Raw genomic sequence first — 25,422 nt, forward strand, 5'->3', positions numbered from 1 at the left:
ACGACGAACGTGAGAGCAGTGGCACGAGCGCATCTCTGCGCGAGCCGAGCTCACCTGCCTTCCTGTGCCGCATGTCGCATTTTCTAGGCCACCGTCTGATAAGGAATTTAAGGCTTTCGCTTCAAAAGGGGCAAAGAGAGAGCTAGCGCTGATGTGACCGACGGTGCTTGCTTGACGAGGGGAACACAATGGGATAACTGGTCGCCAGCGGCGTGTGCCTTTCGCGGTGACGTCACCGAGATGAGACCAGTGCGCGGTTCATGACACTGGCCGGTTATACCCGACACGCATAGTGACGATTACTGCTTACGAGATGTACATGCGAGCCGAATAGCACTGAGCAAACGCGGGGGGGGGGGGCGCATTACGACGCAATTAGTGCCCATTAGCGCACAAAGATGACCACAGGAAGAGTGAATATCGTTGCTTCACCCCGTGCATGTCGTGCGGTCCTTCTGACAGGGAAAGCTAAGAAGTGAGCGACCGCCGCTGGCTCCTGATGTGCGCTGGCCAGGAGGCTCATCGGAACGGCGCGCAAGGACGACTTACCCATTATTCACCGCGCCAGTAAAGATCAAGATTCTGGAGTACACTCCAGATGCTATGGAGCACCTGCTCTTCCGATATAGGGTCGTCCTATGTGTTACAGTTCCACCTAGCGTTTCTATGCATATCTTGCAGAACGTTGTAAATACAAAGTGCCTTCAACCTTCAGATGTGTCTGTCGGCTTCGATCCATCTGAAGCCTCTAGCAGACCTATCGCCGCTGTGATTAGCGGCAGCATTCTTCACTTTCGGAGACCATCTCTGGCGGCGCGTCTCGGACGCCCAAGTGGAGAAAGAATCAGTGCCCTCAAGAGGGAGGAAGAACCTGGATCCTTGCTCCTTTCACCAAGCGGAATCCGCTGTATCTCGTTCAAGCACAGTGGAACCAACTCAATATGAACCTTATACAAGGGTCATAGTTGTCAAATTGTCTTGCGTCGTTTTAGGCGGGAAAACAAAAGGATATGACGACACAAACGAATATACGAAAGCGAGAACTAGCCAATATCTTATTCATGTCAAGCTATTTACTGACATGTAGGTGAAGTCACAATAATCGTTAACATTAAAACTGAAGAACATGAACTTGTGAACAACAGGAAGATCAAGAAAGCAATGTATAATAGCACCAAACCCTTTGCCAAGTAAAAGCGTATATGAAGCCTTTAAGGGGGTAAGTTTCATTGAAAGCCAACTTTCTTATTCCTTAAGGAATCTTGATGAAAATTGGCAAACATATCCAGAATATCTTCGACATGCTTCGATGCACGTGTGAAAGTGATATCTTGAGAGCATTTTATTCAGCAAACATTTTTCTTCGCACTTTTTGGAGGGCTTGAGAAGATTAAAAAATGATAATTGAATATTGATTGCATAGCTGAATGTGTGCTAAAGGACGCGATATTCTTGCCTTTTTTTTTCTCGCAACATAAAATGTACGCATTATTTTTTACATTACCTTCGCATCAGGCACGCTTTTCAGATAGACAAACAGCTACATTATAAATTTAGCAAACGTCAACAAGAATGTCACGACCTGTACTGTAGGCCAAGCAACGTGTCGAAAAAGGCCAAAAAGTAGTTAAAGTAACTCAAACAATAACAAAGAAATCAGCTCCGAAAGCTGAGCAGTAATGAAAAAAATTACCGACGATTACGTTACTTCCTAATGCGAAATTTGAGCGCAGCAAATAAGCTGTTTCACCTTTTCGATAGATTGAGGCAAAGAAATTGAGCAACACATGTATGATGACGGCGACGGCGCTGGGCCTCTGCTCTGGCAGCTCGTTTAGCAGCAGCAGCAGCAGCAGCAGACGGAGGACTTCCATCGGTCGTCTCGCTCATGGCTCAGAAAGAACTGGCAGATAATTTCGCAGTGGCGAACGGCAGCGGCAATTTCGGCTCGGGCGGTGCACATATACAGATCCGCCGCCACCGATCTGGCTCTCTGATTGCCACCGCACAGGGCGAACGGCAGCGGCAATTTCGGCTTGGGCGGTGCACATATACAGATCCGCCGCCACCGATCTGGCTCTCTGATTGCCACCGCACAGGGGTTGCATTGGAGGAGGAGCGAAGAAAGGAATTAAGTTCGAGCCGGCGCTTTGACAACCGGAGACTCGCAGGAAGAGGGGGGAGGGGGGCGGCGTGTACACCCAGCGGCAAACGATGGGGGCAGAAGCGCGCGCAGCAAGCGGACAACACGATAAAGGGAGGAGGGAAGAGATAGCAGCGACTGACTGATGCCGATGACGCCGATAGTGAGTCAACCCCAGCTGCGGAGTTGGTTTCAGGGACAACGCCGCCGATGCCGACACAAACAATATGATACCCTCGCTTCCGCAGCGCTAAGAACCAGGTCTAGCCGTGGGAAGGTGGTCACGTATTTGTCGACGTGCCGGGGCCTACGTGAAATAACCGGCGCGTCGGCAACTGAAGAGCACCCTATCCGCCACACAAGAACAGGGGGGGGACCCTTTCCTCCTCTTTCTGCATGGCGGCGACGGTGTTCCATGCAGTCACGTTATCTTGACTCTCTAGCGGCGTCAGCGGCATCCAGCGGTATCAGTCGGTCGCTGCTAGCGCTGGGGGGATGAAAGGGGGGCGGAGCTGGTTACGAGGCCGACGACGACGCGAAACCCAGGAACGGACGCCAAAGAGATGCGCTCTAAAAAAAAGGTTTTCTGACAACGGCTCCAAATTTCACGTTCTGTTCAGTTCTCTAACAGGCATCAAATTAGTAGTCTTTGCTGCGTTTTATGATGCGGGGCTTCTTGGACATGTGACCTGTATGTTGTCTGGTGTCCCTTCGCTACAATTATTGCGCGGCATTCTTTACAGCTATTGTACAAAGAGCATGATGCGCGAGCTTCAAACCAAGTGAGGAGCATAACTCTGTGTCGGCAACAATATGGCTCATGTTGTACCTGCAGACTGCCTCACTCATAGCGGTCTTTAATGCAATCAGTGAAGCATCTTAGTGCGATAGGGTTAAGGGTTCCGTGTCGCAGGAAACCGGGCCTCAGCATCGTTCCGGCAAAAAAAAAGAAACCAACCACCCATACACAGGCCCTCCATGTGGCACAAGGAAGTTACTGAAATAACTGAATTTCTTAAGCTAGAATACGCCGGAAAAATCGTAAAGTACGACTTACACACAACCTACAGACGTGATAGCATCGGACTGTGATTCCAAATACGAGAAAACATAAGCCTGTTACGCGGAAAGTCACATAAACCCTTTTTTCCGCGTTTCTACCAGTCATAGACCGGCCACGTCGTCCGCCAATTGCGCGCGCCGGCACGCGACCATCTCGGGGGCCGCGGAGCTGCGCGCCCGATCCCTTGCAATACCTCTACATGGCGCTCGCCTCCACCGCATCGCGGCCCACAAAAGGGGCCGCGTTTCTACGAGAAAGCCGCCTTCGTGCATAACGTTCACGGTCAGCGTTTCCCGGTAAACATTGTGGGTACATAAGCTCCAGTTTCCGGGCAGCATGAGAAGCAGCCAGGAATTTTTAATGCTATCGCGTTCTAAATCTTAAAGGCGACGAATAAGCGTTATCCAAATATTCTTTTCTTTCGGTAGAATCGGACGTGCCACTGAATGAAGGCTCTCACAAGCCTTCCGAGTCGTCTTCCCTTGATAATGACTGTGGAGCTTAGGATCTCAGAGCCACTCATAGATATATATAGGCTCGGTGCTTTACCAGCTTTCACTTTTGTTTGATGCCTTGCTTCTGCAGCCTGATGTCTGTGCAAACTCAAGGGGATTAGTGAAGTGAGCTCCTGATGAGGTGATCGTTATGAAAGCCTGGTACGACAGATATTGTTACGAGATGTTGTTACAATATGATAAGAGTCGGCGCGCAATGCTCTTGGTCGCGAGTCCGAGGTAACGATGCGCGATATGCCTAGCCGGGGTTACGACAAGTCGACGCTCAATGCGCGAAATGCCTAGTCCTGGGTCCAAGGAATCGACGCTCAATGTGCTTAGTCGCAAAGTCCGGGATGTCACTGCACGAAATGTTAGCCGCGGGTCCGTCGAGTCGACGCTCGATGTGCTTAGTTGCACAATCACAGGGGCCAATGACCGAAATGCTCCGTCGCGGGTCCGAGGAGTCGGCGCTCGATGTGCTTAGTCGCGAAGTCCGAGGTGTTATTGCGCGATGTGCATAAAAGCGGGTCCGAGGAGCCGCAGCTAAATGAGCTTAGTCGCGAAGTCAGAGGTGCAGATGCCCGAAATGCTGTCATGTGTCGACGCTCGATGTGCCTAGTGGCGAAGTCCAAGGTGCTATTGCACGAAATGTCTAGCGGCGGGTACGACAAGTCGACGTTCGATGTGCTTAGTCGCGAAGTCTGATGTTTTAACGCGATAGCGTTAAGGAGCTCGTGTCGCAGAAAAGCCGGTGTCGTCGGCGTCGGCGTTTGTGGCGTTGACCGTGAGCGATAAATCGAGGCAGGCGCTTCTTAAATAAAAAGCAACTTCCAAGATTGGCCCGGTGGGAATCGAACCAGGGTCTCCGGAGTGTGAGACGGAGACGCTACCACTCAGCCACGAGTTCGATGCTTCCAAGCGGTGCAAACGCGCCTCTAGTGATTGCGGTGTTGCCTTCGAAACGAGCCGTGGCAAGTTATACTGCGGTGTATATCGGTAATTATGAACATGTAACGTACAGAAGTCACAATTACACGAGTTGCGAAGTGCGTTTCCGCTGCATTTCTTCTGCGCTTTCCGCACACGCAGAGCCATCTTGCGGCAAACACAGAAGACCCCCTCCTCTTAATGTACGGCGCTGCCCCGACAGGAAGCGCGCCGCGCGCGCATTGGGACCGCTGCCAGGCGCGTCGCGGGACTCCCTCTCCCCTGACGACGCTTCGCCGTGCTCCCGGTTTAGATTACTATCTATCTCTCTGCCCGTGCCGATCACGACGTTTGGCTGGCGTAGATCGTTTCCCCTCCGAGACACCGAGTTCTTTGGTTCGTTCCGTTCGCTCAGGCGCACGTTTCGTTGCCACGCCGAACGCTGCATTGCTCGACGCTCACCGCGTGATAGGTGGGCGCTAAGTCCGATGCGGGGCGCATGGTAAGTGATCGCTGTGCCGTAGCGCATTGTCTTATACCCCTTGGCGGGTCGACGGGAACGCTGTCGCGTCCCACTCTTGAAGGCGAAGCTTAAGCGTCCTCCAATTTTTTTATTGTGCGAAATGCCTAGCTGCTGGTCCGAGCAGTCAACGCTCGATGTGTTTAGTCGCAAAGCCAGAGGTACCGACGCCCGAAATGCCTAGCCGTGGGTCCGAGTCGACGCTCGATGTGCTTAGTCACGAATTCCGAAGCACTGCTGCTCGATAGGCCTAGCCGTGTGTCCGATAGTACCGCGCGCGAAGCTTAGTCGCGAAACCCGCGTCGCCGATGCTCGGGATGCTTAGCCGAGGGTCTGAGGCGTCCACAAATGGAGGGATCAGCCACGCTGCTGAGATGTCTGCGTTGCGGCCGCTTCGACTCCCCTCAAAATTACGGAGGCTTTAACGTCGAGAGCTGGTGAAGTGCAAAGCGCAGAGGATCCCGCTACGCGGCGAGCGACAGAACAATGGCGAAGCGTGCAGGAGTCATGGCAGGCGTGGCCAAGAGGCAACTTCTGAAGAACCTTCTATCATTCGCTTTTTCAAGCTAAGCTTGTATTGGCTCACAAGTTTCGGTGGCATTGTGGTCACGCAAAGAAGAACAGTCCCTCCCTGAGCAGATGCAGCAAAGGGCAGTTTCATGAGTTCACAGCTGCGCCGGCGCGTAAGTCATTAACAATGGGGTGGCCACACGTTGTGCGTTACCCCTAGGAACTGGCAGCGTTCGACGAGCAGCGGCGAGAACTCGCCCGTGAAAGGGCTCGTCGTCGGCGCGTCAATCCAGCCGTTAAAGCAGCCCGAGCCCAGGCAATCCGACAGCAACCATAAGATGCCAAGCTGAGGGAGCGGGAGGTCGAAGCAATCCGGCAACGTTACCTGTGGGATACTTAACCATGGCGAAGGTTAGGTGCACGTAGGACAAGCTTCGCTTACCCCGCTTTTCCGTTAGCGTAAGGGTTCGTCATTTTCGATGCGCTTGTTCTTGTGCAGAGATTGCCGAAGCACCATACCTAAATGGGCTTTCTGACAAGACCAAGATGGCGGCCCTCAGTTGCGACATTCTATATATGTAGCGGCTTGAAAAACGCCGTTTTCTCGCGATTTCCGCGAAAATTTTTTGACACCTTAGCCAATTCATTATTTGGAGCAACGTGATTTTCAGTGACGATATTTCCATATCACATAGAAAAAGAGTTATAAAAACTGAGAATGTAATTTTTAATCGACTTTATGACCATTTTTCGCAATGCAAAAGCCGCGTCCGTAATTAAGTAGGCGTCGCTCGGAACTATAAAGAAGCTCTTGCCATGAATAAAACAGTTCATAGTTGGTGCTATCGTATGATTTGTGTCATCACTTCATTGTTTTCCCATGTAAAACAGCGCAAGACGGCTGTGAATCTGCTCCAACTAGCCACGTATGTTCCATTGCTCAAGTTATTTGCTGAATTTGACAGAAACATCAACCCAAAATAAATGGTTTTATGGCCTAGTGCCACCAAAGCATGACAACTCTATTTGAATGCTTTCTGCCCTATGTCAGCGACTTTCTGGCTACTCCCGCACTGTTGCTGGCATCATTTTCAACTAGATGGGACGGCTTGAAAAAACTGAATAGAATCAAAGAAAGAATTAGTATTACTATACTATGAGAGACTTGTGCAACAAATTTAACTTGCAATCCTGGATGGTATAAGTGTTCCCCAGCAACAACCGCTCTGCCATTTTTTTTCTTCCAAAATGTGACTTGGCATTCATGATGATCAGCATGTAAAAAAGATGAGACAAAGCATAGAAAGACGGAAGACAAGAAAGCTATCAAACTGTACGCTTGTCCCCTGTTCGATCATTATATGGTCTGACGATCATGAATACTTCCTAAATTGGCCAATTTTTGCTTAATGTGAGCCAAATACATTTTTCTTTTGATTGACGATTATATTGGCCACTTTGATAGAAAACAAACATTTTATTCAGGTGCGCTTTCACAATCAGTGTAGCTGTTCCATTTACATTTAAACTTGAATTGGCAACATCAAACAATCAAAAGCTTGTAGAATCAGGACTCCCTTGACACGATAGGCACAGTGACTGTCAGCACCTGTAAAGATATGAATAAAAGAACAAGGAAGCTTGCTTTACTACGAACAACACTTGCCAGTCTGATCCGGAACTTCTGCAAATATAACTATCTATATAGCTTGAATTGAATTCTGGGGTTTTAGGTGCCAAAACCACGATTTGATTATGAGGCACGCCATAGTGGGGAACTCCAGATGAATTTTGACCACCAGGGTATCTTTAATGTGCCCTCGATGCATGAGCCACGGGAGTTTTTGCATTTCGCTGGAATGAAAATGCAGCCGGGATTCGATACTACAACCTCGTGCATAGCAGAGCAACACCACAGCCGCGAAGCCACCACAGTGGCTATCTATAAAGCTTACTCAAAAATATCCAGCACTAGCAAAAACTAAACTTTCTTGCGTATTTCACTCTCCAAACTCCCAAGCCCTAGCTGCACACTTCCTATGTGTTCATGCGTACAGAGCAAACTTCCATTAATTTGAACTCATTTGGACACTCAAACATAAGTTCAATGACAGTGTTATGAAATGACAAGACCAAATAGATAGTAAAATTACCCAGAGGTCCTTTACTTGAACTGTCTCACAATAGTAGAGTGTGATCGAACATGGATCCATTGCAAGCAATGCATTTCAAAACGAACAAGTCACTAAATGCTGAAACATTAAGTCAGCAGTGCCTTTGTATGAAAGTATCACATACTAGACTTTAGCCTGCACTTCTCTCTCTACCATTATGTCAGGTGTAGTTGAACATAAAGGTTGGTATAGCAATGAATGGCTAACAAAGTTGTGTGGGATAGTTAATTTCTGTGCACATATACACTGTATACATGAGGGAGCATCTGAGTCTTTGCCGCTATCTTTTGTTAGCCAAAATAAGGTACATACAGGTAATTACAAATGTGCTATTCTACATACCTTGCACTATTTGGTCACATAGTCCTCACACCAGTTCCAACAGTTGCTCCATTGCCGCACTAAATCTGAGATGCCCCTGTAGCAGTCAGTGACACACGTAGCCTTCCCAAACGCTCATCGTCATGCAAGTCTTCACAGCCTCTTGCGAACTAGCCAGACCCCCACTTCACACCTCTCAAAGCAAGACACCTTTCTCTATACGTGGGCTGCATTTCCCTCTGGATTTCGATGAACATTCGTCCCTTGCCCAATAAAAAACGAATCACACTTTGTCAATAATACACCATGAATGTGTGAAGCAAAACCACCACTTTCAACGACTGACGGCAGAGCCGTGCCACGAAGCTACCAACAGATAAGGCCAGGCCCGTCCAACAAGCGTCTACCACTGGGAATAGATGTGTTGACTGAAGCATTTACATCCATAATTTGGCTAAAAAAATATAGGAGCAAAGACTTTCTGATTCGCCCTCTTATTTACAGGGCACATAAACTTGTCCCCTTTTTTGTTTTTGTCTGCTCATAGCTATACACATTAACATATCTGCAACGTGCAAGACATCAGGCGCAATTACATATGCCACTTAAATATGTGCTAACACATTTATGCGCTCTAGTTCAAGCTGTGGCTGCAGTTCCTCCTTGTACCATACCTACAATTCCCCGCCCTCTACAAAGCAAGGTCCACTTATCTTGCGAGCTTAGTGCAACAGCTCATCTGGCACTGTACACAACTGCCGCTTCTCTTTTAATGTTGATCGAACAAGCTCCATAGTGGATTCAAAAAGAGCCATATTTGCATGACTGGTGGAGATCCTAATCTACCAATGAGTACATGCCTGTAATCGAAATTATCCTAACCTTCATGTATCCAGTTAAAAACAACAGCCTTGTTTGTCAACTAAAGGTTATCTTATTCACTCACAAATTATGATATGGCTGACATTAAATCTGCCAAAGTTGCATAATTTTACTCCAGGGCACTGCAAGCTTCATTGAAAGGAAGTTATTGTGGTAGAATGATTCTTTTTAATACACAGTAATTAAATTTCAATTTATTGTGCACTCACTCACATAGCGTTTTTCATTTCAAAAATTGGAATTAGTGGCTCACAGAACATAAAAATTTCATGGTTTGCTGCAGGCATTACGAAGAATAGAAAATCACTCCTTCACCATTAGTGATGAATGTGGCACACCAAGCATTCCATCAAACATGGCTGTGCCTTCCTAAATGTGGTCGTGTGCTACAATATTCTGTACAATGAAGTGAACAAGAATCCCAGTGGTTAAGCAGAGGGTTGAAGTGGCCCCCAATAAATGTTTGCGATTTTTTAACCCTTGCTACTCTGCTGGGCAGAGCTGGCAAGAAGTTGTGCACGAAAATCTGTGGCTAAAGGAAATAAAAGTGAAGTGATTGTAGGGATTCTAGATTTACGAACGAATTGCGAACGAAGTGGTGTTCATTTACAGAAGTTAACTGTATCAGCAAAGGCAAATCCTATTTATCCAGGGACACTGTTTCTTTCCCATTCTTACCAGTAATGTACTATGACTGTGAAGTGCTTTAGAGTTATTTCTTAATTTGGAGCTCAAGTCTATATCTCGCAGTTTGTTCCTCTATAATTATGTTTTCAAACTTAAATTACATAGTAACCTGCCACAGAGGCCAAGTGGTATTTTCGTTATGTTGTTAGGACGAGGTTGCGTGTTTGATTCTTGGCTAGGGTGGCAAGATTCTGATAAGGCATGCAATGCAAAAATAGCCTTGTGTTGTAAACAGTAGTAACGAAATAGTTGGCCCCCTATATGTCAACAGTAATCATACAAGGATGGGTGCCTTCCAATGCCTGCCGTATTCGAACATGTCACACCAGTGTACAACAGAAAAGACGCATTTTGTGCTCCTCACATGTTGGAAAACCGTTGTCAGCATTGTTGCTTTGATAAGTCTGAAGGCCAAACTAGAACACAAGAGGCAGAGTGACTGCTCAGCGATAACAAGAGCAGCACAGGCAAGTCAGAGTTTTCATCACAATCAAACAAATGCCTCTGCAATGGCATTTTCCCGACAAAACCCAGTGCTCTTGCAGCGCCATACCTGGAAACGTGAAGAGCGTGTAAAATTTGCCCCCTGCTGTAACAGATTTCACCGTGTTCAGGAAATAGCCTGATGAACCAGATGCTGGTGTCACAGAACAGCATGTTTTGTTACCTTGCTTTACATGGCTCCCATGAGCAATTCCAAGCCTTTTGTGATGCATGTTACTGTGCTCTTTCAAATTTCTTCCACCACAGGCAGTTTGTCAAAGAGGAAGGATGAGTGCTGAGGATGCAACTAATATGCAGAAGAAAAAGGCATCAAGAACGGCAACCTTTCTAACGTGTGCTCAGTTCGTTCAGTATTAATTGGAATCAACACTCTTGAATGGCCATAACACACATCTATCGCGCTTACAGCATCTGTAAAAAATTCATTGTCAGGGTATATTAAATCTGCTTTGAACTGCAACTTGCGTGAAGCCAAAGAAAAAAACAAAGACATTATATAAGAGACATTTCAATTTTCAATATGCTTAATTTATATGTAGGTTCCATTATAGGTACTGTAGGCACTCTGTGCATTTTTTCATTGAAATGTAACTTGTATATAACAGAGAATGATAAAAAATGTCCTAATTACCTGATGCTTTGTGTTAAATTCTGCAACTGCCGCATCTTCATCAATGGAGAAGGGGAGGTAGAAGTCGAATGTATACTTTGGCTCATGACTCGTAAGCTGCACATGGTCATCCCCCATGTCAAGTGCCAGTGACGAACCCGATTTCTGGAAAAAACGTCACAGAATAAAAGTGTGATGTGCACCATTAATCAGAAAGCCAAATATGGTCATGCCAGCCAGCAGCAATGGCATTTTCTTTTTATTTTATTTTTCAGTATCAAAACGCTCACTTTTGCAAGCTTTCGGCAAAATTTTGCAAGGAGCCTGCTCTACATCCACATTCACCAAAGCTAGGCATCTCATGTCGGCCAAAAGTTTTATTGAAGTTGGCCTTTAACAAAGAACTGCCATAGAACTTGAATCCCTTAAAAGCATTATGACAAACTGCAAACTTGAATCGGAGGCACTTATCGTAATCATATCTCCTCCAAAACATGGTTTTCAACCAGCTCTCAGCCTGCTTGCATGACACCACAGCCCAAAGCGTGTGTGTCTGTTGTGATGTGACAAATTTTAGCCTTCCACATCACAGCTCAATAAACGGGTATCCCACCATAACAGAGAAAGGTGGTACCCACCAAACCTGGAAGGGAGAAGCGCGCCACCAGCGTATCGCGCTGTCCAGGCAGGGTGTGCCGCGTAAGGTCCACTTTCGCCGATCCCCGCCATGCGAGGGTGTTGCTGTCATCGCCACCATTGTCGCACACGCCCTTGTCCCCGTCATCCCCACTGCTGCCAGTCGGCTGTTTCTGGGCCCTACAGATGGCAAAGAAATGAAAGTAATTCAACTGTGACATTTAGTGTATCTTGAACAGCACAGCAAATTGAGTAATGAGGGACGCCAGGATATTTCCCACAAGTGTGGGAAGAAATACATGGGCATTTCATAATTTAAGTTCATAATTTATTTATTAGTAAAAATACAGATAATTACATGTGGGTAGTACACATAAGGAGGTCCCATAGTCAAAGACTGAATCGGGACTTCCTTTTAAAGACACTTATGATGTATACAATGTTTAAAGCCACAGTAGTACAGATGAGCGCTAAGAGTAACGTGAAAACATGTTTATAGCATATGAGTAATAAGAACACTTGTTAACAGCATGACAATAAAAATACAATCATATATTTTTAAAAATGGACAATATAAGTAGTATTTATTATGAATGCTTTTAGTTCTCTTTTAAATTGGTATAATTTTTTTGCATTTTTGATTATAGGTGGTAAGTATTCTAAAGCGATATCAAGGAAAATTCTGCAGTCTGTTTACCATAGTTAGTTCGCACTTTAGGTAGCTGGAAAGTATTACTGAGTGCAAATCTAGTGACTATGAGCTATAAGGTCATAAGGTGAGAAGCAAATTGATGGTAGTTCCTTAGTCATGTATTTGTAGAATAAGATCAGTAGATTATATTTGGTGACTTCTTAAATGGTTAGGATGTTGTTTTCATGTAGTAGGGATTTTCCATTTGCAAAGCGTAAACTGCTTGTAATAATTCTAATGGATTGGTTCTGGATTACCTGGAGGGATGCCAAGTGTGTGTTATAAGTGTTACAGCATCATATTATGCCATAGTTAATATAAGAGTGAATGAATAAGGGGTATAGCGAGATTAATGTATTATGTGTAAAGTAGGGGCGAGTATTAATTAGAATGCAAATACTGTGTGCTATATTCTTTTTGATGTGAGAAATGTAATCTTTATATTTCAAGCAGCATTCAAGAGAAATCCCAAGAAAAGATGAGCATATGGACTGGGAGAGATAGAGTGTGAGCCAAAAGTTAAAAAAGGGGAGGATGCCGAATGTTGTTGATGTGAGGAAAATACAACAAATTTAGTCTTGTTGGCATTAATAGATACTAGGTTAGCATTACACCAACTTAAAACATTTTCTAGATCACTATTTAGGTTCTTAATAAGAAGTGACATCTCTTTATCAGAGGCAAATATGGTAATATCATCAGCGTACAGAATGCACTTAGTGGACAACAAACAGGTAGGTCATTGATATAAATAAAAAACAGTAGTCGTCCCAAGATGGATCCTTGAGGGACGCTAATGTTAGTGGTTTGTTCTCTGGACTAGACATTACACACAGACACGATCTGAACTCTGATAAGTAACTTTTTAATAGTGATCACGAACAGACCATGAACAGCAGATCATGACCAGCAGGTTGCCATTATCCCTCAAGAGAAAAGTGCATAACAGCTGTGTCTTACCAGTACTCACATACGGGGCAGAAACCTGGAGGCTTACGAAAAGGGTTCTACTAAAATTGAGGACGGCGCAATGAGCCATGGAAAGAAGAATGATGGGTGTAACGTTAAGGGTTAGGAAATGGGCAGATTGAGTGAGGGAGCAAACGCAAGTTAATGACATCTTAGTTGAAATCAAGAAAAAGAAATGGGCATGGGCAGGACATGTAATGAGGAGGGAAGATAACCGATGGGCATTAAGGGTTCCGGACTGGATTCCAAGGGAAGAGAAGCGTAGCAGGGGGCGCCACAAAGTTAGGTGGGCGAATGAGATTAAGAAGTTTGCAGGGACAACATGGCCACAATTAGTACAGGACCGGGGTAGCTGGAAAAGTATGGGAGAGGCCTTTGCCCTGCAGTGGGCGTAACCAGGCTGATGATGATCATGAGCTCAAGCAAGCCAGGTGACTTATTGTCGCCAGCCCGTTCGAAGCTGACGATAATAGATATCCTCATCAGCGACGAATGACAAAAGGAATCGGAAGGTCAAAATGGACTGTTACAAAACACAGCCGCAGCAGGAATTCGGCGCGCCGACCACGCTTGTGGCCACAGACCAGGGCGAAACGCGACACCCAGCGGCGGTGTTCGCCAGGGTCGGCTATCTCCGCGTGTGTGCCACGAAAACAAAGGGCGACGCGGGCCACGCGATCAAAAACACTCGGGACCTTAGTCACCCTCCGGCTCTCGTGACGAACGCCAGCGCGTGAAACAATGGAGCGACGATGGACGACGACGACGCTGCGACGAGAACCACGCGTCACGGCCGAACACGAGCTCGCGCGGAAGCAAGTCTCCAACGGAGCCGACGCGGAGAGCAAAGCCCTGCGAGCGGCATTCGGCGAAGCCCACGGTGCGCCTGTGACGTCGTTCGAACGGAAATGCGCTCCTGTCGTTTCCGTAACGTGACGGTGTCGTGTCGTACGAGCGCCGTGAGACATAATTCACGGGACTCATCAAAGCAGGAAGACGAAGCCCCGCTGTAACATCCGACGGGGGTTTCCCGCCTGAAAAATTGATGAGCAGTGGCGCGCTGTTTATTTATAGAAACCGGTGCGCTTGCGAAAAGAGGAGAGGCGATCGGGAGAGGGGGGGGGGAACTGTGGTCAAATATTATATTCAGAGCAAAAGTGTCAATGAGCAAATTGTAGATTATCGTGAAAATTTTCGGATTACACAAAAGTGTTTTTCCAAGCCTGAAAGGAAGCCCGCGATACAAGAAAAAGCGCCGCGCGACTACTTGCGCGCGCGTTCTTTCTGGCATGGGAAAGCACCTTCGTGTAATCGGAAATTTTCACATTGACACCTTTTCTATGAATACATTATTTTAAAAAGTTCATTCATTATTATTAACTAATTGTGTAATAATCCGAAATACAAGTTACATGGGACATATGGTACGTACAGTATGTCAACGATATGTTGCATGCGTATGTTACATGTATTTGCTACACGCAATATAGGAGGGTATGGGTGCATAGTATATTACTTCTTCATGAGGAAGCAGCATATAGCTGGCACCGCAATCGAGCGTAAACACCTCCATTTCATCATGTAAAGAGAGAGGCAAGATAACTACTCCAAGTTCATTCCATGCAGAGCTTACGTGGCATCTACGCAATCAATAAACGACGACGTCGTGTCACTGAAATAAAGCCACCGTTGGCGATACCCGCGAAAGAGCAACAAAGCCCGAGGTTATGAGGCACGCCGTAGTGGAGGACTCCGGAAATTTCGACCACCTGGGGTTCTTTAACGTGCACCTAAATCTAGGTACACGGGTGTTTTCGCATTTCGTCCCCATCGAAATGCGGCCGCCGTGGCCGGGATTCGATCCCACGACCTCGTGCTCAGCAGCCTAACACCATAGCCACTGAGCAACCACGGCGGGTAACAAAGCCCGAGGTACCTTGAGCAAAGGGTTTGTACACCGAACCCATAAACGGCTGCGAACCTGGTGGCCTAATAAAGGTAGGGAACAAGATAAAAATAACACAAGCCGACTGATTGGATTCTTCGCATAATACAACGGATCTAAATTAAGGCCGAAGGTGCGAACGCACCATAAATGTAAAAATAGCGAGCTCTGTGGCAAAAACCACCAGCCTGTTTCAACGGGCACCCATCTCCCTCGAATCCAGAAAGCGATCCGCCGATGCATCCGCCAGCCATACAGTCGGTTGCCCGACCGCCTGAGCTTTCAAAGAAGCCACGCCGAGTTGAACCGCCGGGATGAGACACGGCCGCGAAACACGCGAGAGCAGCAAACCGCAACCGGCTGCACGCAAGCGGAGGCATTGTCCAGAACCCACCTGAGAATCTCCGCACGACTCCCCCCACCCGCCTCGCCCTCTGCCACGCGACCCCACGCCACATAGCTCTCGGCTGTTCCCGACGCGTCTGCATCCCTTGGTCTCCCAGAAGGGGGTCACCTTCGCTGCCCTTTCGCCCCTCTCTGCCTCCGCGAAACAAACCGGCAGCGTTATTCCCGAGCAAACACGCCGAACAGTGCAAATAAACACGCGACAGCACCGACCCCTTCGTCTGCCGGCTACCGACCACGCCGCAAGATCGCACGCGCCAGATGCGTGTAGCCGTGTAGCATGTGCTGGCGGCGACGGCTACGGTAAGGGGGGCGGCTCCGGCGCAGGTGGCTCAGTGCGCGCGCTCAGCGAAGCGAGGCCGGAGTATGAGTCATCGCGGGGGGGGGGCACTTCCTATGCCCTCCCACACCACCCCCTTCCCCTTCGGGGGCATCTTCATGGGTGACGGCGTCACTGGGCCACCGTACAGTACATGCGACAGGTGGGCACGATACCAAGTCCGGCGCGACGAACCACACCGGGCGGCAAAGCCAGGCTGTAGCTGTATATAGCAGGCAGCCCAGCCCGCGGAAACGATCGACAGCACCTCCTCGCTTCCGCTATCGGCATCCGACGCCGTTCCGATCCGATGACGTAATGTTAGAGGCCGCGCGCTCGACGATGCTGCATGAAAGGTTAAGCGCTTACACGCATTACGGCGCATAATACAATGCGCACACAGGACGGCTTTGCCTTGTGTTCATAAGCCCAAACCTTCCTTGCATTATTCTGCACTGGTTTTGCAATATTTTATACGCCCGGCCGATATCGTCTCTAAGTCTGTATCCCTCGTATCAGAAATTCAGTTATATTTTCAATTGCCCTTCAGAGTATGGACCGTTTTTTCGTAGGCGCCGCCCTATTGTGAACGCAGTGGCGCCGCCTATGAGCAGCGCCATACTGGCTTGGGTGAAAGCGGTCTTTTGCATGGCAGGTATACGCTCGGCGGTAGGTTCTGGCGTTTGTTTTCGCGGTCGTTCGGCCTGTTTAGTATGACGTGCGTCGTCTACGTGGTAAACGTTTCTGTGAGACGTGCTGAAGTGGTTTAAGGCGTCATGGCCGGAATTTCTGTTGGCGTTGAGGTGGACGGAACACGCAGCGCGATGTGTGTGTGCATATTTGAGCCTACAATCAGCCTGGGAGACTAATTGTGTATTTCTGAATGTTCAAATCACTAATGTGACCTTACTGCAGTATTATCTTCTATTTCTAAGCTGCGGTTTAGGAGCCATGAAGCGTACGCGACGATCGTAACAGCGTGGGTACCGTTCTACAACCGTGGGTACCGTGGGTAGAAGCGTTCAAACTGTTCGCTGCAGGTTACATTGCGTGACTACTTGGTTCGATGGATGAGGTTTGCGCCCCTCCATAAAATATTTTTGGCAAATAATGGCAGCATACCTTACAGTCTGAATTAAGCTTGTTCAGCAAAGGGACTGTTTACGAACTGCGCGAGCGTCCTCAGCAGTGGTAGGTGCTGGATTACAGATATCTTTGATCTATATACCGCATGGTCCAAGCATAGGGCTTCAGAGGTTATATAATTATAAATGTTGTGCGGCGTGACTATGCGAGGTCGTATTGCGGCGTTAGCCCGTTTTCTCTTGCTTTTTCGAAAAAGAGGCTGATAACCGAATTTTTTTTTCGGTTGTGTTCGTTCCGTTCTCTACGACGCACTCACACGTATTACGGAAATTTTGTCCTAAAAATAGGCATCGCATTCTTTTTATGCGTGCTCAGTGGCTATGGTGTTAGGCTGCTGAGCACGAGGTCGCGGGATCGAATCCCGGCCACGGCGGCCGCATTTCGATGGGGGCGAAATGCGAAAACACCCGTGTACTTAGATTTAGGTGCACGTTAAAGAACCCCAGGTGGTCGAAATTTCCGGAGTCCCCCACTACGGCGTGCCTCATAATCAGAAAGTGGTTTTGGCACGTAAAACCCCATAATTTTTTTTTCTTTTTATGCGATCCCTCTCATATATTATGGCTGTATACAAGCCAAAAAGGCAATGCCGAAGCGCGCAGCTCACATATGTATCGTGCTGGTTCACGAACCGCAGTGGTCTCTGTGTTGAGCAACGCCATCGGCCTCATGCAGGAAGGCTAGCGTAGACATATGGTAATTTGAAGCCTACTAGACTTGAAATGCGCGAGAACGATTCCGGTGCATCACAAATATTTGACAGCGCCTGCCGCTTAGATGTTTCGTGGTTGCCTTAGGTTGGCCGTGCACGAGCATGCGCTCTTATGCTTTATGTTTTACTCCCTACGCCAAGCGATCAGATAGTGAGCAGATTTACCATTTCATGGTGCTAATACAGAGACACCGGTTTTCTTTGTTGAATTAAAACCGATATAAGCAAAATAGTTCACTGCACATAAACACACCGCGACTGATAATGTGCGTACGCCGCGGCTGATAAGGCGCGTCACATTTTTGCTTCCCCAAGAGATATTTCCGCCTACTGTAGTTACCGATGCACCGAAAGGCTCCCCCGACGACCTTATATGAACGGACATGGCGTAAATTTCACAATGTACCATCTAAAACATCTCGAAATCGTTCCGCAGCGCGCGATAACAATACTTCCAAGCAGCGCCGCGCCGGATCGCCCAAGCCAGAGAGGGGGAAAGGTTCTCCGCGAGCCTCGTCCTCCTCACCTGATGAAAAGGTCTATATACGTGCCGCGATGGCGACTCTATATGCTTACGACGTTCCACTGCCAAGCGCGAGGTCGTCGGACCAGTATGCACGCCTTCTTGATCCGTTGATTCGCCAAAGCGTTCATAAACAAAAAAAAGTTAAATTAATGAAATCGCATTCTGGGATTTTACGTGTCAGAACAGGATGATTATGAGGCACGCCGTACTGGGAGATTAAAATTAAATTATGGGGCTTTACTTGCCAAAACCACTTTCTGATTATGAGGAACGCCGTAGTGGATGACTCCGGGAATTTAGACCCCCTGGAGTTCTTTAACGTGCACTTAAATTTAAGTACACGGGTGTTTTCGCAGTTCGCCCCCATCGAAATGCGGCCGCCGTGGCCGGGATTCGATCCCGCGACCTCGTGCTCAGCAGCCCGACACCATAGTCACTGAGCAACCACGGCGGGTAACCCGTACTGGGAGACTCGTGATGAATTTTGAATGAACTGCTGGAGTTCACTAACGTGTACCTGAATCTAAGTACACGAGCGTTCTTGCATTTCGGCCCCATCGAAATACGGCCGAGCCGCGGCTGGCATTCGAACCGGCGACCTCGAGCAGAGCAGCGCAACGCGCGATAGCTACTGGGCTACATACCACGGCGGGTCCAAAGATATATTTCGCAGGCGTGCAACTCCAATCTGGCAGCCCAAACTCGAGAGCCTTCGGCAAAGGCGCAACATCCCAACGCTGGTCGTTTTCTGTGGATGCCGAATTCATCCATGTGAACAGTGCATCGACGCTTGTGCCAAGGCAACCGGGCCGAACATGAGCACAGGCTTCAGAGATCGTGCCGTTCCAAGTAGAGAATAAATTATACAGTAAGGATGAACACTGAATCCTTAAACACTGTTGTTCTTTCAAACCTATTATTTTTGTTTGTTTGACGCTGTTACAGGTTGATTACGCGAGAACAAGGTGAAAACCAAAAGTGCACCTCATTTTTCACTTTTATTTTCGCGCTGAAACACGGGTGCCCGTATGTCGGTAAGACGTCACGGACTCCAAATGCATTTTCTTGTATGCGGGCAGTTATGGCGAAGGGAAAGTTTTCGAAACTCGCTAAAGGTGGAGCCTTAGGTTCCTTTAGAAACGATGTAGCCTTTTACGGAGGAATAATTATGTAGACCCTCGAAGGCGGTCTCAGAATGCCTGACATGAAAGTAAGCGAAATCTTCATCGGTCTCTCGTTCTTGCGTCGCCGCTTGGCTCATCTTTAGCAGAATATCGGTTAATGCGACTCCTCTATGATCTGAACATGTCGCATTCTTGTCTCTTAAAGCTACGCGTGTCGTGTTTCAGTCAATCGAAAAACTTTATTAGCCGAGTATGGGATACGACGTTGGATGCGCATGTTGCGCGGTTACACTTGGCTTCTGCTCATGCTTACGTGTGATCCTCTAAATCTGTCCTCTTACATTCTGTTGCAAACAGCGCGAATAACGGGACACAGAAAGAGGCCCACGACACAGGCACTGTATCCCGTTACGGAACACAGGTTCTGTGTCCCGTTATTCGCGCTGTTTGCAAAAGAATGCGTTCGTACGCACAAGCCCAGTTAGCCACTACTCTCATGTGCCCTATGCATTAGCGCCGGTAGTATGAACTGATTGTGCAGTTTTCTTTTCTTTTTAATCGACGATATTGCCACTGTGTCTTTCTTAACTTGCGATTGCGTTCCATATGCGCACAATCTCGCTTTTGTCTCGCGATATCTATCCAGTCATCCGAACCTTTTGAGTAATCTTAGCCAAATTCGATCGCTTAACGTATATATACTGCCGTTCTACCGTCCCCTGCTGCTTATTCCCACGACATGCATTGCAGAGCCCTTCTACTCTCATCGTTAGTTACCCCAACATCGAGCTTCTGTATGCTATTCGTCACTACTCCCAATCAAGGTTTGGTGGCTGCTCCATGTACAGCACAATTCAGTATATATTAAATCGTTTGCTGCCTTTGCTACATTATCACAATAGCTGATACCGTTACACCCTGCGTATCTTTAACTGCATACATCTCGCGTTTTCCTATGCCACGTTTCTATCTCAATGATGTTATGCTACCCTGATTTTTTCCCCTGCTTGCTCGATCTTTCCGATGTTATAATTTGTCGTATCATTACTTTCTCCTTGCTTATCAGCTCTGACAGTTTAGCTAAGTCTTCGTGGTCGCTCGTCGTTTATCGGGTCCTCTGTTACTGCGTTACGTTTCACTTTAAATAAAGTTTCACACACATAAAAGAAAAATATTTACTTGTCCACGTCGATCAGTGCAGGTGCCTGAACCGTATTCTCAAGGAGATTAACGTCCCAGCACGCTAACTTGCACCCCTCCCGTTTTCAATGACTGCCGTTGAAGGTCGCAGCGATATAACAACGGTGTTTTTATTGATCGATGTGCGTTTAATGTCCCAAGACAGCACAACCATGTAAGACAGACGCCGTGGCGAGGCGCTTTGGATGTAATTATGCCCCCTGGATTTGTTCAACGTGCACTTATACTCGGCTAGATGAGTATTTTCTGTGAAACTGCACAATCGTGAGATGTAAGTTTCCCCAGGCGCGTTACCAGCAGCGACAGATAAACTGGGGAAGTAATCTCACCTACGTCCGCGCCGCCGACAAACTGCCTGCGCACGCAATGTGGTGCATATATATCAGTTTCTAATAAAACCTTTTTTTCAGCCGAGAGTAAGCGCTAGTCGCGCGCCCTTCCGTTGTCAATGCCCCTAGCCCAGATCACCAGGTCGTTGTTGCGTTTCTTTTTTGGATTCCGTCCCCACCAGAATGCGACCGCCGTAGCAGGGCGATTGAGCGCGAGCCAAATAAGGAGACACGTATCCTTTTTATTTGTGCACACACAGGGCTAAAACCTGCACGCAGCTGCACACACACACACACGGGCGCAACACACGGGAAGAAAATCGCTGTGCCGTTCGTAAGCGGGAAAGCTCACCTCTTGGCACTTTCTTGCGTCGATCTGAACAGTTTTCAAAAAAAAAAAAAACCGTCGCGCACAGCGGAACCACGCCTCTTCAAAGACAGAGTAATGCTATGTTCACACTACGGTCGTAACGCGCGTAACAGCTCTTTTGGCGTATCGAACGTAACGGCTGTAAAAAACGTTACGGCAGTTAAGCCGGCACCTTTGTTCACATTTACTGCTGCTTAAATTACGGCTTTTACAACAGGCCAATCAAATTTGGGGCTGCGGAATCGACGCCACCAGCGGTCCAATATGGCTCCTGCCAACATGCGAGCGCTGGCCGAGATCGAAGAAATTCACGCTCAAAACAAACTTATAGTCATGTATTCAATCGCCCAAAGACGACGAAGGCGACGCAGAAGGGTTTGGGTGCGGCAAATATTTCTCGACAGGGCCGTGGACGGCGATTTTCACAACCTTTTCGCCAAGCTCCGAGTTGGTGACGCTGCGATGTTTCATAACATCATGCGCATGTCGCCCCAGCAGTTCCGCTTCCTTGAAAACCTAATGAGACCACTCATCGAAGTTCGGAGCATGCATCTGGGGCCATCGATTTCCTCGGCGGATAAACCAGATGAACTGAAAACAGTCTCGCAAGGCGCACTGCAAAAATTTTCACGAACACAGCCAATCGTGCGCACGGAATGGCGGAATGGCACTTCCCGCGCCCGGAGCTGTCTGCAGACGGGAGGACGGAAGTGTCGTCACCGGTTGTTGAAAGCCGAAAGCTTATCGGTCATTGGCTGTGTCGCAACGGTCGTAACATAACAGTCGTAAATGTTGCCGACCCTTTAACACTCTCACCCACGATTTTTGCGAGAATTGCGCACGTTGGTACCTTAACGTTCGCAGTCTGAACTAGACGCATACGCTTGTTGCGCTTCCGCTTACGTATGTTACGAAAAATCGGCGCCTTACGAACGTAGTCTGAACATAGCATTACTCGACAAAGCGGAAATCACTTTATAGCGACTCACTCGCCCGACCAATCACAATGTGAAACAAGCCCATAAAAAATACGTATACGCTACTTGCGTGCCGTCGTCTATACTTGTGAAGCGCGTGACTCGGGGTTTGAGAGAACGCAAGCTCTAGGAAGCAGTAAATACATTAAAGCGCTACCGTTACCTCGAGCGTCGTTCATTAAACGCAATGGAGACAATGACAATGGAACAGCGCGGTTTCACTTTACGGATGTTAAATGTGACAACATTGGCTGTTCTACTTCTAGCTGTTATGTTTCTGCTGTACACTAAACAGAGGCGTCGTTCTTTTCACAGCAAGGAGAAACAGCACGCCGTGATTCACCCTGACAGCGAAAGATGGCGCTACCGCATGCACGCATACATTTATTGCGCACAAAAAACAGCCAAGTACTACATTCAAAAGCGGCAATAATCTCCTCAATAATCCCCGAGACGTCCTTTGCGAAATTTGAGCGCAAATAAACAGAGTTTAGCAGCGGAAGTCACATATATCTGTAGTTCTTATGTTTCTTATTTACGGACTATTACTTTGAAGACGGTTCGGAGCAGAGAGAGAGAAAAAAGTGAAGCACACTTTCTTCCCTCTTTATAGACTGGCTTTACTACGTCCAGAGCGGACGTGCTGCGCCTTTACCGCCGCCATGATGACAGTACACTCCTCGGTGCTTTGTAGCTCTACTTGATTCAAGGCAACACTGAGGGGAATGCCGAGCACAAGCCACCGAGAAAGGGAAAAGATTAAAAGCGAGTATCACGTGGTAGTTTTGAAGCCTATAGTCATAAACTATTAAGCAAAGGGCCCGTGGAACATGGGTCCTCGTCACACGGCAAGAGGCAATTTCTAGCCGCCCAGAGGGCGGAAAGTACGGGGGAGGGTAGACCGAACAGCAGGTGGCGCTGGCCGGTCTCGAAGAGCGCGCCACCAAGCGCCATGGGGTGCCTACATGCGTGCAGACACCGTGCTATATGTTTCGCAACAATATACAAACCAGCCTATTTCGACCAAGCCAGGCTGCATACACATCGGTCATCGTCAGATCACCGAAGCCAAGAGGCAGCTGCTTCTGTTGGCCATTGTCAGAAAAAGAAAAAGAAAACACCTGTAAACTCCACAGTCTTCACGTCGCTACTCCTGCTGACGCGGAGTACCCTCACGTGTCCGTATTGAGTGATACAGGCAGGCTGTCCGCTTGACACCTCCTTTAGCTTCCGCCTATAGCTAGCCTTTTGCGCGCTCCTAATTCACAAGAGCCACGCGGCACCAGCGATTAAACTGAAACCTTCGCAGATTCAGGCGCTTCATCCACAGATCACGTTATCGATGATTCCGCACTGCTACATGTCTCTCCCCAACTCTTTGCATCAATATATCGCGAAATGAAAACACGTATATAGAGTTGGGCTGGAATATCGTATTAGGGAGTATCATAATCTTCGGGGAATTTCCTATTTCGAGCTTCATTGCTACCCTCCAAGTTTAAGCGACAAGTAATGGCAGAACAGGTGTACATATTAAGACATGTTTCATGTTTGTAAAGAAGGAAGTCATGACGTCGATAGCACGCAGGCGCATTGGGCAGAATAAGAAAGGAATGTTTTTTGCGATATCTCAGCGAGATAGTTCGATTCGTGGCCTCAGTAAACTGCGGCGTATAGCTTGTTTTCCTGTGCGACGAAAAAAAAAAGCCTCAGGACAAACAGAACCCCGCGTGCCTGCCAGAATCGTCAGGTTCGCGGTTGCCAACAGTTAGGCAGCCACCTTTGTAACGTCATGGCCTGGAAGCAGGTCCATATACTCTTCGGGGATACGAAGGGCTCCCACTATACATTGAGCCGTCACTTTTCCGCGACCGCATGCGGATGCTGTTCCTCTGAAGTGGCGCCAAGGGCCTAACGCTCCGTCGTTACATCCCCGACTCGAAAACATTGCTGCAATGATCAAGACAAACACGCACGTTCGCTCCGTACGCGCACACACTAAAAAAAAAAGGGGGGGGGGGATCGGTCGTTTTATGCCGCGATCGAACTTATGCGCGTCCCTCAACGCGTGAAGCGTTATCGCCACTATCTCAGCTGTCCTCACAATCTACGCGAGGCCGCGACGAAACGGCCGGGAATTTACGGCGGGAAACTCCCCCCCTCTCAGGCCATGAGTCACCAGCGCGGAACTCGGGCGGTTGGATCGCGCGTCGAAAGTGCAAGGAACCTGTTCGCGCGTCGAAGTAAAAAAAAATGCAAGAAAAAAAAAGGAAGAGCAGAACACCGCCTTCCGGCAAAATACGCAAACTCCCGGTCGCGTCGTCCGCGATATGCAGTGAAGAGAGACTTCGCTGCCGGTATAGACGCGATTCACAAACCCACACTGCGTTTCACTGGCCGGTTTCAAGTTTATCGGATGCAAGCGGTACGTGATAAGCCACTTGTTTGCGGAGGTATTGAAAGATAAGATCATTCAAATAATAAAACTTTGCCAGTCTCGTTTGAATGGCGAAGCACTCAAAGCAACAGCGAGGTCTAACGCTGCGCTCGAGCTCTTCACAAGGTGTTCTAACCATAGAGTTTCTCACCATTTTACCTAGAGGGAAATCTGGCGCTGATGCGCCGTGGTATGCTCCCGCCGTGGAGCGGGAGCAGTGGTAAAGCAAACAGGTCCGCAATAGACATTAGTAAGAGGCGATTGGAGGATTGGTGGAAGAAAAGTAGGGAAACGACAAAAGACGGAGACGTACAAAAACACATTTCGCAATAGGGTATCAGAAAATTTGGACGCGTTAGTTCATAGTGTTTTTTTTTCTTTTCTTTTTTCATTGGTTAACTTAGGTAGGATATCAGACAGCATAGTAGCAAGAGCTTGGTGGCGCAACCCACCACCCCGTTCAACAGGAACGCTCTTAACATCCATCCATCCATGCAGGGGAATGCCGGTATGTCGTGACTTCGGATTGGCATCGCTCTCGAAGAGACAGGACACCTTGAAGACGCGCTTGGCAAGCACCGTTCCGTCTGTCACAATGATTCATTTTAAACTAAAACAGCACGTGAAAAGCTGTTTTAGCTTTATTATTACGCAAAAACATCTTTTGTTTAACTACGAGGACTTCTTATTGCGTGTACGACTAAATGTTACGTAAAAAGTATCAGCGAGCCGCTAAAGTTGGAGGACAGACGACAAGGTTCGCGCTCGCTTTGAAGCAGTTGGTCGTCTGTTCTTGCT

General features: G+C 47.8%; 1 protein-coding gene across 2 annotated transcripts in view; it reads right to left on the reverse strand.

The window, feature by feature from the left end:
* Nucleotides 1–7,117: 7,117 nt before the first annotated feature.
* Nucleotides 7,118–25,422, reverse strand: part of LOC135918157 (PIH1 domain-containing protein 1-like) — a 101,318-nt gene continuing 83,013 nt past the window's right edge. For both annotated transcript variants that reach the window (XM_065451815.1, XM_065451816.1), the window contains exons 6-8: nt 11,477–11,654; nt 10,860–11,003; nt 7,118–7,269 (exon numbers count right to left, since the gene is read on the reverse strand). In XM_065451815.1, the coding sequence (XP_065307887.1) occupies nt 7,228–7,269; nt 10,860–11,003; nt 11,477–11,654 (364 nt within the window). In that variant the 3' untranslated portion in view covers nt 7,118–7,227. The remainder of the gene's footprint in view (nt 7,270–10,859; nt 11,004–11,476; nt 11,655–25,422) is intronic.

Source organism: Dermacentor albipictus, chromosome 10 (assembly GCF_038994185.2).
Source record: "Dermacentor albipictus isolate Rhodes 1998 colony chromosome 10, USDA_Dalb.pri_finalv2, whole genome shotgun sequence".
Lineage (NCBI taxonomy): Eukaryota > Metazoa > Arthropoda > Arachnida > Ixodida > Ixodidae > Dermacentor > Dermacentor albipictus.